The 13,024-nt window shown below is 53.3% G+C and overlaps 1 protein-coding gene and 1 pseudogene across 2 annotated transcripts; one reads left to right on the forward strand and one right to left on the reverse strand.

Annotated features, from left to right (window-relative positions):
* The first annotated feature begins 4,180 nt into the window (after nucleotides 1-4,180).
* On the forward strand, nucleotides 4,181-5,018 carry LOC128564992 (nucleoside diphosphate kinase B-like; annotated as a pseudogene). Its single transcript, XR_008374191.1, has 2 exons — nucleotides 4,181-4,210; nucleotides 4,403-5,018. The product of XR_008374191.1 is annotated as a nucleoside diphosphate kinase B-like (transcript).
* A 5,731-nt stretch (nucleotides 5,019-10,749) lies between these two features.
* Nucleotides 10,750-12,386, reverse strand: LOC128565838 (interferon-induced transmembrane protein 3-like). The gene is made up of 2 exons (XM_053562566.1): nucleotides 12,066-12,386; nucleotides 10,750-11,053 (listed from the first exon to the last, which is right to left on the reverse strand). The coding sequence occupies exons 1-2, from the start codon at nucleotides 12,303-12,305 to the stop codon at nucleotides 10,901-10,903; spliced, it is 393 nt and encodes a 130-aa protein (XP_053418541.1). The 5' UTR covers nucleotides 12,306-12,386; the 3' UTR covers nucleotides 10,750-10,900.
* Between the last annotated feature and the right edge of the window lie 638 nt (nucleotides 12,387-13,024).

Raw genomic sequence — 13,024 nt, forward strand, 5'->3', positions numbered from 1 at the left:
TCTGAGTCCAAGCCTCCCTTCCCTGCTGGTCTCCTAGGTGGGTCCTTACCTCCTTGCTGCTCAGTACCAAGGGCACAGTGACTCTGGGCAAACAGAGACATGTGTTCCACCTCAGCCCACAGTGCTATGAGGGCTCCCACTGCACTCCAAGGGGAACGCAGGCACTGGAATAACCCATAAGGCCTGTGAGGTTGCTCCGATCCACGGTCCCCAGAAAGTAGACTCTGAATACATTTGTGTGCAGGACTTTATTAGAAAGCTCTTGAAATGGGGCGGTGCCTGTGGCTCAGTGAGTAGGGCGCCGGCCCCATATGCTGAGGGTGGCGGGTTCAAACCCAGCCCCGGCCAAACTGCAACAACAAAAAAAAAAATAGCCGGGCGTTGTGGCGGGTGCCTGTAGTCCCAGCTGCTCGGGAGGCTGAGGCAAGAGAATCGCATAAGCCCGAGAGTTAGAGGTTGCTGTGAGCCGTGTGACGCCATGGCAGTCTACCCAAGGGCGGTACAGTGAGACTCTGTCTCAACAAAAAAAAAAAAAAAAAAAGGGTGGCACCTGTGGCTCAAAGGGGTAGGGCACTGGCCCCATATGCTGGAGGTGGTAGGTTCAAACCCAGCCCCAGCCAAAAACTGCAACAAAAAAAAAAAAAAAAAGAAAGCTCTTGAAATGAAGCCCTGTGGAAGGGAAGAGAGGAAGCAGGAGAAGTTGGGCTGCAGTTGGCCCACAAAGACCCATGCTGACACTTAGGTGCCCTGGACCAGGGATAGCCCTTTGGACACAATGGGGGCAGGGCAAGAAGACCAGGCCTTTGCACCTGTGTTAATTAGGCACTGGAAGCAGGATATGAGCATGAGTGACATCAATAAAGACCAGCAGCGGAGAGCAGAGCAGCACTTCCACACGCCCAGCTACTGTGCTGAGCCTCCCTTCCTGAGGGTGGGTGTGAGTGTGCACCATTGTAGGCACAGAAAACGCTGCATGTACCAGACTGATGCCCACACCCCCAGACTCCAGGTCCTTAGCTGCATCTGGGCTCCCACTGGTGCATCTGCAGCAGTCACTGTCACCCACCAGGGTCCACCTGTCCTGCTGGTGGGAGGGAGGGAAGGATGCTCAGGGACCAGCACCCCACATCTCCTGGGCTCTGAGGGTGGCAATTTTTTCTGCTCTCCTTCCCAGGATGATGCATTGTTTGTTTTGACTCTCCTGGCTGGAGGTGGACAGTTGGGCAATTCCAGAGTAATCCACTTGTCCCTCCCTACTGCTTGGCTCTCACCCACCACCTTTTCTCTCTAAGCCAAAAACACACTCAGGGGTTGAGAAATGTCTCAGGGAGGGTCTGTCGACCAGATCCACTGAATCCTTGGTCCTCAAATGCCCACCATGCCCCACTGGCCAGGATGGTGCTTTGTGTGTCAGGGTCCTAATCTGGCTCAGTGTACTCCGTTGCCTGACTTCTTGGATTCATTCCCCTTTCCTCAGGTCCCCTTACCTATGTGAGTGGCCACCTGCTCAATGAGAAGTACTGAAGGGGGTAATGCAACCCACAGCTTCCTAAGGCAGTATACCCCCCCACCATGGAGACTCTGGGATGGGTCTGCAGACTAGCTGGCATCTGAAAGGCCCAGTTCGTGGGTTCTAATAGCATATCTCTTCCACTCCCCCTGTGGGGACACCATCATTTTTGTGTGTGTGTGTGGTTTTTTTTTTTGCAGTTTGGCTGGGGCTGGGCCCGAACCCACCACCCTTGGCATATGGTGCTGGTGCCCCACTCACTGAGCCACAGGCACCGCCCAGTGTGTGTGGTTTTTGGCCAGGGCTGGGTTTGAACCCGCCACCTCCAGCATATGGGACCAGCGCCCTACCCCTTTGAGCCACAGGCATTGCCCCAGGGGACACCATCTTTATGAACATCCCTAGAACTCTGCTGCCAAGAACTCATGAGGGCTGTCAGGGGTCCGTGAAGATCCCAGCCCTGGTTTGGGCTTTTTTTGGGTGCCACTAGCAAGTGGCCCTCAGAATCCAAAAGCACTTTGACTTGGCCAGTGCAAAAAGAGAGAAGTAAGCAGCAGCAGAGCTGAAGCAGAAAGAAAGTCAGGCATCTGCGCCAGCTTAACAGAGTTCAGTTCTTCTAAGCAGACAGAACATACTTAAGTTTATAAGGAGATAGAACACACCTGAGAGGGAGGTGTGGCTCTCCTTGAGAACAGGGAAGAAACCCTTACAAACTTTTTCCCTTGTATTTATTCTCTGGTTCATAGCTTTGCTCTGCCTACTTCTAATATTTATGTGTTTCTTAACTCATGTTTATGCATTTTGAGAAGTGCTGACTGCCTTCTGGAAAGTCTCAGTTTCCTCACCTATTCAATAATTGGTTCATCTAGCAGAGGTCCTCAAACTTTTTAAACAGGGGGCCAGTTCACTGTCCCTCAGACCGTTGGAGGGCCGGACTATAATTTAAAAAAAAACAACTGTGAACAAATTCCTATGCATACTGCACATATCTTATTTTGAAGTAAAAAAAAAATAAAACGGGAACAAATACAATCACATCACCTCATGTGGCCCTCAGGCCGTAGTTTGAGGACCCCAATAGGGTCTCGGTTAAACTAACTCTGCATTATTCTTAGCTAACGTTTCCTTAGGAAAATCTCTAGGATTTTTTTTTTTTTTAGACAGAGTCTCACTTCGTCACTTTGGGTAGAGCGCTGTGGTGTCATAGCTCATAGCAACTTCCAACTTCTGGACTCAAGCAATCCTCCTGCCTCACCCTCTCAAGTGGCTGGTACTACAGGTGCCCACCCGAATGCCCAACTAGTTTTTCTATTTTGGGTAGAGATTGGGTCTCGCTCTTGCTCAAGCTGGTCTCAAACTCCTGAGCTCAAGCCATCCTCCTGTCTCAGCCTCCCAGAGTGTTACCCCAGCTAGTCACTAACAGGGCATTGATTAATTATGGGATGCTGGGAAGCATCTGTTGCTCAGTTGGTAGGGCGCCAGCCATATACACCAGGGCTGGCAAGTTCAAGCCTGGCCTAGGCCTGCTAAACAACAACTACAATAAAAAAAAAATAGCCAGGTGTTATAGCGGGTGCCTGTAGTCCTAGCTACTTGGGAGGCTGAGACAGGAGAATCGCTTAAACCCAAGAGTTTGAGGTTGCTGTGAGCTGTGATGCTACAGCACTCTACCCAGGGGGATAGCTTGAGACTCTGTCTCGAAAAATTAAAAACAAAATTTTTTTTTTTTTTTTTTTGCCGTGGCGTCACACAGCTCACAGCAACCTCTAACTCTTGGGCTTACGCGATTCTCTTGCCTCAGCCTCCCGAGCAGCTGGGACTACAGGCGCCCGCCACAATGCGCGGCTATTTTTGTTGTTGTTGTTGTTGCAGTTTGGCCTGGGCTGGGTTTGAACCCGCCACCCTCGGCATATGGGGCTGGCGCCCCACTCACTGAGCCAAAGGCGCCGCCCTAAAAACAAAAATGTTTAAATTATGGGATGCTGACTAGCTTCTGCTGCTTTCTTTTTTTTTTTTTTTTTTTTTTTCAGTTTTTGGCTGGGGCTGGATTTGAACCCACCACCTCCGGCATATGGGGCCAGTGCCCTACTCCTCTGAGCCACAGGCGCCGCCCTTCCTTTTTTTTTTTTTTGTTTTTTGAAACAGAGTCTCACTTTGTCACTCCTGGGTAGAGTGCAGTCATCATACCTCACAGCAACATCAAACTCCTGGGCTCAAGCAATCCTCCTGCCTAAGCATCCCAAGTAGCTGGGACTACAGGTGCCCATCACAATACCTGGCTATTTTTTAGAGACCAGGTCATGCTCTTGCTCAGGCTGGTCTCAAACTTGTCAGCTCAAGGGATCCACCTGCCTTGGCCTCTCAGAGTGCTGGGATTACAGGCATGAACCACCACACCCAGCCTAGCTTCTTTAAAAAGTTCCTATTCTAGCCGGGCGTTGTGGCAGGTGCCTATAGTCCCAGCTACTTGGGAGGCTGAGGCAAGAGAATTGCCTAAGCCAAAGAGCTGGAGGTTGCTGTGAGCTGTGATATCACGGCGACAAAATAAGACTCTGTCTCTAAAAAAAAAAAAGTTCCTATTCACCAATCCTTCTGTAGAGGTCTTAGGAGTGGAGCAATACCTGAATTTCAAAACTTTCTTTTCTTTTTTAAGAGACAGAGTCTCCGACACCGCCACCGCCCGGCCCCGCCAGCCTCCCGGTAAGGCGGGAGTGGGGTGTTCTCTTTTGGCAGCCCCCTCTCTGTCGTGTGCCGCGCGGGCTGTGCCGGGTCTCAGGCGTCCCCCGGCCTCTCCCCCGTCCCGGCGCCGGGTCTGAGCTGGGCCTCTGCAGCGTCGGCTCCGCGGACCTCGGGACGCTGCGCAGGGAGCGTCAGCCCTGGGCCAGGCGTAAGGAACATGGCCAACCTCGAGCGCACCTTCATCGCCGTCAAGCCGGACGGCGTGCAACGTGGCCCGGTGGGCGAGATCATCAAGCGCTTCGAGCAGAAGGGATTCCGTCTTGTGGCCATGAAGTTCCTTCGGGCCTCTGAAGAACACCTGTAGCAGCACTATGCTGACCTGAAAGACCACCCATTCTTCCCTGGACTGGTGAAGTACATGAACTCAGGCCCTGTTGTGGTCATGGACTGGGAGGGGCTGAATGTGGTGAAGACAGGCCGAGTGATGCTTGGGGAGACCAATCCAGCGGATTCTAAGCCAGGCACCATTCGTGGGGACTTCTGCATTCAACTTGGCAGGAACATCATTCATGGCAGCGACTCAGTAAAAAGCGCTGAAAAAGAAATCAGCTTGTGGTTTAAGCCTGAAGAATTGGTTGACTACAAGTCCTGTACTTATGACTGGGTCTATGAGTAAGAGGTGGACAAAGCAGCAGTCCCCTTCAATACTGCTTGGTGTGTCCCTGGACACAGATCTTCATTCCACTGACTTGGAAGCAATAGGGTTGATTATTCTTTTCTAAAGCATATTTACCAATAAAGCCTTTGGAAACTGGGAGAAAAAAAAAAAGAGAGACCTACGCCTCCACTGCCAAGTGCCTGAACATCTGGGCCCTGGTCCTCAGCCTCCTTGGGACTATTATGGTCATCATCATCCCGGTGATCGTCATCCGTTCACGTTGATAGAGTGGAATCCCCGTCAAATCTGCCAGTGGCCGCCCAACACCCCATGCTCTCTGCTCCGTGCCAGCCCTGCCTGGACCCTCACCCTGCATGCAGCATTTTATATTCACACGCCTGTCCACAAAGGGCTTCAATAAAGTGCACACACTCCTGAGGGTGCTGTGACTTCACTGGAGGGCATTGCTGAGAGGTCAGCCACGTGTCAACGCCCCCCCACCCCCCACTCTGCCCCACCTCTGGGCAACTCTGTGGGGACCAGGGCATTCCTTGGGTTGCTGATTTCTGGTGTCCTGCTGGAAGTAGCAACTGGACCAGGCCCTTGGTGTGGATCTCTCCCATCCAGAGCCCTGAGTCCTGACCCAAGGGCACACTGTGTCCAGAACACCTTTAGGCCCAGAATGACCCTGCCTGACTCTGGGGGTATGTGCAGCTCAGGACTGGGGGTGGACCTTTGTGTCCAGGGGAGTGGCTGAGGGAACTGGGCCCCTGTAGTTACCTGGGCATCCTCCCTGCGCCTCTCAGGTTGTCCAGATCATGGATATGGCAGGGCTCTAACTGTGGCTACTTGCAGAAGCCAGTCAGACCCGGTGACCTCTCAGCTCAGTTGGACTGAACATTTGGGTTCTGAAGGATCAATTTCTTGAATCCAAGCCATGCTGGCTGGAGCCTCCTGGGTAAAGGAGCTTCCCGGGGAAAGGCCCCTTCCCACTTATGCCTTATCCTTTAAGGGATCTCCCTCCCAGGGTTCCTATCTCCCTCCCCCATGAAGCCAGGAGCCTTGCAGGGTTCCCCCATTCTACATAGGGCAGGATCACTTGCCCTATCTCCACCCACCACCTGTGGCACTCACCTCCAGCTCCACAATTCCAGGGTTTCCCATGTGGGAAACTGCAAGACCCACACTCCACCCAGTGTCCCACATAGGTAAGCCAGATGAAGAAGGGAGGCTGGTGCTGACAGGGACTAGGGCTGCAGGACGTCTGGGGGTGGAGAGCCGTAGGGCTGGAGGGGCAAGCAGACCATGTGTCACGCTGGGGATCCCAACTGTACCCTTTTTTGGTGCCCAGGACTAGCTTTGGGTGGGTAGGTGGGACTGGCAGAGATGAGAGGAGCTGCCTAGAGAGCCGAGCGCAGGAGAGGTGAGAGGTCCCATCTGCAGTCTCCTGGGAACAGCACTGGGGAGGGAAAATTCTCTTACCGCTGTCAGCAGGGAATGGGGCCTAGAGGCAGTCAGTGAGGAAAGGGACAGGACTGTACCCAGCCTGCATTTACTCCTGGCCTGGGTGGGGCAAGACAAGGCTAGCCCAGTGGGCAGCAGCACTGAGCACAGCCCAGACACTCCTGGTCCTGGACTCTTATCCCTGTGGAGAGTGATGGTGCCCCCGGGCCTGCAGCCACTCAATGACTGTCCTCTTCAGGGAAAGATGGGACTACAGCTTCATGGGAAAAGGCCCAAATGCTCCTCCCCAGGATATGGGCCCCAGATCATAGTGCATTCCTGCTGGGGGCAGGTGGCTCCCTGTGGGGGTGGGTGGCTGACTAGTCACCCTGTGGTGACTTCCGCTGGCATGATGCTATGCCCACAGGCTGGTGCCAGAGCGCATGTCAGGGACACACTGGGAGGGGAAGCCGTTACAGGCATGGACACGCCTGCTGCGTGGGGTGGGGTGAACAGGAAATGGAAGGGAAGGCCAGGAGGGAGGGGTGCTGTTCAGGGCATCCATTTTCAAACCCTCACAGATGAGATCTGCCTGTTTTTGTGTCTGTCACAGGACTAAGGTCCTAGGCCCCATAAAGATACATTGGAAAAGGGCGCCACCTGGGGCTCAAGGAGTAGGGCGCCAGCCACATATAAGGGAATTGAATTCAAACCCGGCCCCAGCCAAAAACAAAACAAAACAAAAAAAGATACATTGAAAAAAAATCACTGACAAGAGGCAGATTGATTGGGAGAAGAAACATAAAACTTCTATTTCAGTGCATATATATGAGAGCCTTCTAAATGAAAACTAGGCTCCCGGGTGAGGTGCAGTGCATTTTTTGTTTGTTTTTTGAAACAGTCTCACTTTGTCACCCTTGGTAGAGTGCTGTTGTGTCATAGCTCACAGCAACCTCTATCTCTTGTGCTCAAGTGATCCTCTTCCCTCAGCCTCCAAGTAGCTGGGACTACAGGTGCCCGCCACAACACCTGGCTATTTTTTTGTTGCAGTTTGGCCAGGGTCAGGTTTGAACCCGCCACCCTGGGTATATGGGGCTGGCGCCCTACTCACTGAGCCACAGGCACCACCCGGTGCAGTGGTTTTTAAAGAATGTGGCTTAGACAGTGACCAAATGAGTTTTTGTTCTGCAAGACAGTTTTGCAAAACAGGTTATATAAAGAAGGGAGAAGGGGACTCTGTTGGCTGTGCAGACACAGGCTCCCGGCCTATGAGAAGATGGTGAGTATTTATGGATTTTTTTTTTTTTTTTTTTTTGAGACAAAGTCTCACTCTGCCACCCTGGGTAGAGTGCTATGGCATCATAGCTCTCAGCAACCCCAAACTCCTAAGTTCAAGTGGTCCTCCTGCCTCAGTCTCCCGAGTAGCTGGGACTACAGGCGCCTGCCACAATTCCTGGCTAGGTTTTCTATTTTTAGTAGAGACGGGGTCTCATTCTTGCTTGAACCCCAGAGCTCAAAGGATCCACCCACCTAAGCCTCCCTGAGTGCTGGGATTACAGGTGTGAGGCACCACGCCTGGCCTGTTTCTGACCTTTAAAGGCGTCACAATCTCAGGTGGTTTTTCCTAGGTGGGGTAGAAAGACCAGCATGCATTAGTGAGACTATATAGATGTACGTTTCCCCATAAACAGCTTTGCAGCCTGACTTCTGTGGCCACTGTCACTGGCTGTTGAACTCAGTCTCATCTGTCTTCTCACAACTGAAGAATGAAAGCAAGAGACAGTTTTAAAGCAGCAAAGTTTATTAAAGCGGAAGTTTCCTCTTAAAGGGGTTAACAGCAGGCATGTGAGCAGTCCCCAACAGACTGTGGCCTAGGGCTTTTGTGTCACATCACCAAATGATAGTACACTCCAGAGGGGGCATGAGCAGGCACCTGTCCAGTGGGCAGTGGCCCTGGGGTCTCTGTGCCTCCCTTCCCCTCCCACCTCGCCCCTCCTCCTTCATGTTTTCTCTTCTTTCCTTGACTAGTGGGGATGTCCTTTCCTTCCTGCTGTGGGGAGTGTGGGGGGAGTTTTCCGCCTTTTATGGTTGGGCCTGGGGTGAGGGGAGCAGGCTGTGATGTGTAATGCCCCTTTTGTTCCTACCGTTTCTGGACACGGCTATGGTTATACCTCACCTTGGTATGGTTACAGTGTGTTCCTACTCAGCATCTGCTGGTTTACATCACCGCCTTTCATATTTCCTCTGCTTATGCCTGTCTGGAGCTAACATTCTTAACACTTGTACTCACCCTTATTTCACTGTTTTCTTACTCAGTGTCCTATGTGTTTATACTGTCTGTTCTGTACTTCCTTCCCACATGTTTTTTTTTTTTTTTCTGAGACAGAGTCTCACTTTTTCACCCCCAGGAGAGTGCCATGGAGTCATAACTCAGCAACATCAAACTCTTGGGCTCAAGTGATCCTCTTACCTCAGTCTCCCTGGGAACTACAGGTGCTCGCCACAACGCCCAGCTGGTTTTAGAGACAGGGGTCTTGCTCTTGCTCAGGCTGGTCTTGAACATGTGAGCTCAGGCAATCCACCCACTTCGGCCTCCCAGAGTGCTGGGATTACAGGCGAGAGCCCTCACACCCAGCCCTCCACTCAGGTCTTACTTTCCTACCTATGTTAACAGGGCCATGTCAAAATATGTAAAAGAAATATGTTTGGGGAGGGCAGTGCCTGTGGCTCAAAGGAGTAGGGTGCCAGGCCCATATGCCGGAGGTGGCGGGTTCAAGCCCAACCCCGGCCAAAAACTGCAAAACAACAAAAAAAAGAAATATGTTTGGGGATAAAATATTTCTAGTTTTCCTCAGTAAGTTATGACTGCAAGTCTGAAAAGAAAGTGAGCTGCCCTCTAAGTTCAGAGACACAGGTGATAAAATGACAGGGTGGGGGCGGCGCCTGTGGCTCAGTTGGTGGGGCACCGGCCCCATATACCGAGGGTGGCGGGTTCAAAACCGGCCCCGGCCAAACTGCAACCAAAAAATAGCCAGGCGTTGTGTCGGGCGCCTGTAGTCCCAGCTACTCGGGAGGCTGAGGCAAGAGAATCGCTTAAGCCCAGGAGTTGGAGGTTGCTGTGAGCTGTGTGAGGCCACAGCACTCTCCCGAGGGCCATAAAGTGAGACTCTCTACAAAAAAAAAAAAAAAGCAGGGTGTGCTCAATGTGGAAGTGGATTGAACTAAAATAAAATCTTTAGCCCTCCCAGCTGACCTACTGGACTTGCTCCCAGCTCAGGGAACCCTAGGAATACCCTAAAGCTGAGTTTCTGGTCATGAAAATTAGGTAGGGTGCAGTAGCTCATGCCTGTAATCCCAGCACTCTGGGAAGCTGAGGCGGGTGGATTGCCTGAGCTAACAGGTTCGAGGCGACCCTGAGCCAGACTGAGATCTCATCTCTAAAAACAGCCGGCGCGGCAGTACCTTTGGCTCAAAGGAGTAGGGCATTGGCCCCATATGCTGGAGGTGATGGGTTCAAGCCCAGCCCCGGCCAAAAATTGCAAAAAAAAAAAAACAGCCGGGTGCTGTGGTGGGCGCCTATAGTCCCAGCTACTTGGTAGGTTGAGGCAAGAGAATCGCTTAAGCCCAAGAGTTTGAGGTTGCTGTGAACTGTGACTTCATTGCACCATACGGAGGGCAAAAAGTGAGACTGTCTCCAAAAAAATAAAATAAAATAGAGAATTGCTCCAGGGTCTCTAGGGTCTGAAGCAGGTAATCAGGAGATGGGGTTGATCCAGCCCTCAGGTCCAGGATGGAGGACACCCATGTCCACATTAGCTCCCCCAGCTGCCTGGCTGATGTGGGCATGGTCAGCACATGGACACCCCAGATGCCCACCACTATGCCAAGGCCGACAGAGGATCTGGGTCCAGGTGGAGGGGTCTCCTCCCAAGTAGTTGACAGGACCACAGAGTACACGACAGTGATGAGGGCAACTCTCCTCTTCCTCTGTTGCCCAGTGGGACACAATGCCATGCCATGACCGCCACAAGCAGCCTCTACGCCAGAGGAGCAGGGAGGGTACCCAGTAGACTGCAGGGGTAGTAACCAGGATGGAGTGGGGCTCAGTCACCTAGCAGGCTGCAGGGGCCCAGGGTCCTTCAGCCACTTCCCTGGACACAAAGGTCCACCCCCTGCTCCTTCATACCAGGCCTGGGCTGGACATGTCCCCAGAGTCAGGCAGGGTCATCCTAGGCCTGAAGGTGTTCTAGACACAGTGTGCCCTTGAGTCAGGACTCAGGCCTCAGGATGGGAGAGACTCATACCCAAGGCCTCCTACTTCTAGCAGGAGGCCAGAAACCAGCAACCCAAGGACATCCCTTGGCCCCAGAGTTGCCCAGAGGTGGGGCAGAGTGGGGGGTGGGGGGGCTGACACGTGGCTGACCTCTCAGCAATGCCCTCCAGTGAAGTCACAGCACCCTCAGGAGTGTGTGCACTTTATTGAAGCCCTTTGTGGACAGGCGTGTGAGTATAAACTGCTGCATGAAGGGTGAGTGTCCAGGCAGGGCTGGCACGGAGCAGAGAGCATGGGGTGCTGAGCAGCCACTGGCAGACTTGACAGTGATTCCACTCTATCCACTTGACAGGATGACGATCACCAGGATGATGATGACCATAATAGTCCCAAGGAGGCTGAGGACCAGGGCCCAGATGTTCAGGCACTTGGCAGTGGAGGCGTAGGTCTTGGCCCCAGCCAGGTCGCCCACCATCTTCCTGTCCCTAGACTGGGGGGATGAGAAGGTGAGAGGCCCAGAATCCCGCACTGGCCCCCCGGGGTGCCTCCCTGCCCTTCCCTACAAACAGACCCTCAGACTCTTCAGGACGCACAGGACTCACCCTGCGCCTACTGTGGGCCCAGGGCAGGCTGCCCCAAACACCTGGCCTCACAGCCCTGGGCGTGCCCTCATGCTTCTGAGAGCCTGGGCTGCTCAGTCTGGGTGTGAGGCTGCGATTTCTAGCATTGGGTCGCAGGGGACAGGGGAGGGTGGGTGACAAAATCAGACCCTCCAGCCTCATCCTCACCCTTCCCAACTCTGCACTGTGAAGACACCCCAGGCCTTACGAACAGACACATACATACACAGGCAACTGTCACACACACCACACGCAGATGAGGGCACACTCATGGAGAGACACGCACACCACACACACAACAGCCAAACCAGGGCACTCAGGAAGAGATGCACACACCGCACACACCACACACACAGACCAAACACACAACATGCAGACCAGGGCACACTCAGGGAGAGAGATACACACACCACACACACAGACCAAACACAGATACACGCACACGGACCAAACACACAACATGCAGACCGGGGCATGCTCAGGGAGAGACACGCACACCACACACACGACATCCAAACCAGGGCACTCAGGAAGAGATGCACACACCACACACACAGACCAAACACACAACATACAGACCGGGGCACACTCAGGGAGAGAGATACACACACCACACACACAGACCAAACACACAACATGCAGACCGGGGCACACTCAGGGAGAGACGCACACACCACACACACAGACCAAACACACAACATGCAGACCGGGGCACACTCAGGGAGAGACGCACACACCACACACACAGACCAAACACACAACATGCAGACCGGGGCACACTCAGGGAGAGACGCACACACCACATACACAGAGACTCCTGAGTCCTCCCACTCTAGGTAGCACGTGCCCTGTTCTGAGTGGTGCCCTCGTGCCCACACGCACCTTCACGGAGTAGCCGAACGCTATGAAGCCCAGGCAGAAGCAGTTCATGAAGAGCGTGTTGAACAGGGACCAGACGACGTGGTCGGGCATAGCGGTCTCGCCATGCATGTGGATCACCGTGGGAGCAGGGTTTGGGGGCGTCCCCAGCACGGCCACCTCGTGCTCTTCCTTGAACATCTCGTAGTTTGGGGGGAGCCCTGTGTGGGTTCGGGTGAAGACATTTTGGGAAGATTTGTTCATAGCGCCGAGAGGAGGCTGCAGTGGTCTGAAACCTAGTACTGCTCGTGACCCTCTCTTTTCCCCGGTTTCGATTTCTCGGTTTCCTTTCCGTGGCATTTAGCAAATTGGAAATAGGCTGGGGACTGAGGGGGCGGGGACACATTCCTGAGGATCACATTACTTTAGGGATGTTGGGAGGAAGGCCTGAGGGCTGGGGGACGCTTCCTGTGCAGGATTTGTGTCAGAGGAGTGCTCGGTGGCCTCCGAGACTGGGAGACCTGAGTGCTGATGCAATTTCTTTCTGCAGTTGGTTTTTTTGTTTGTTTTGTTTTTGCAGTTTTGGCCAGGGCCGGGTTTGAACCTGCCACCCCTGGTATATGGGGCTGGCACCCTACTCCTTGAGCCACAGGCACCACCCTGCAGTTGGTTTTTTATCTCAGAGATTGGAAGAATGAACCCTGGCCCACACAGATCAGTGAAAAGACAGGACTTATCAGATGAAAAGGAGTACAGAAGGAATGAAGGGCTGGGCTGGGAGTGGTGGCTCCCGCCTGTAATCCCAACACTCTGAGTAGCGGAGGTGGTGAACTGCCAGAGCTCATGAGTTCGAGACCAGCCTGAGACAGAGCAGGACCCTCGTCTCTAAAAACGTAGCCGGGTACTGTGGTGGGCACCTGTAGTCCCAGCTACTCCGGAAGGTGAGGCAAGAGAATCCTCTAAGCCCAAGAGTTGGAGGTCGC

The sequence above is a fragment of the Nycticebus coucang genome, chromosome 14 (assembly GCF_027406575.1).
Source record: "Nycticebus coucang isolate mNycCou1 chromosome 14, mNycCou1.pri, whole genome shotgun sequence".
Lineage (NCBI taxonomy): Eukaryota > Metazoa > Chordata > Mammalia > Primates > Lorisidae > Nycticebus > Nycticebus coucang.

What these genes read in the sequence shown, in the direction of transcription:
- LOC128565838 (XM_053562566.1), bottom strand. Translation starts at nt 12,305, where the DNA reads ATGAACAAATCTTCCCAAAATGTCTTCACCCGAACCCACACAGGGCTC. An exon ending in CGTTCGGCTACTCCGTGAAG is followed by an intron (nt 11,054 to 12,065) that starts GTGCGTGTGGGC and finishes TCATCCCCCCAG; the next exon opens with TCTAGGGACAGGAAGATGGT.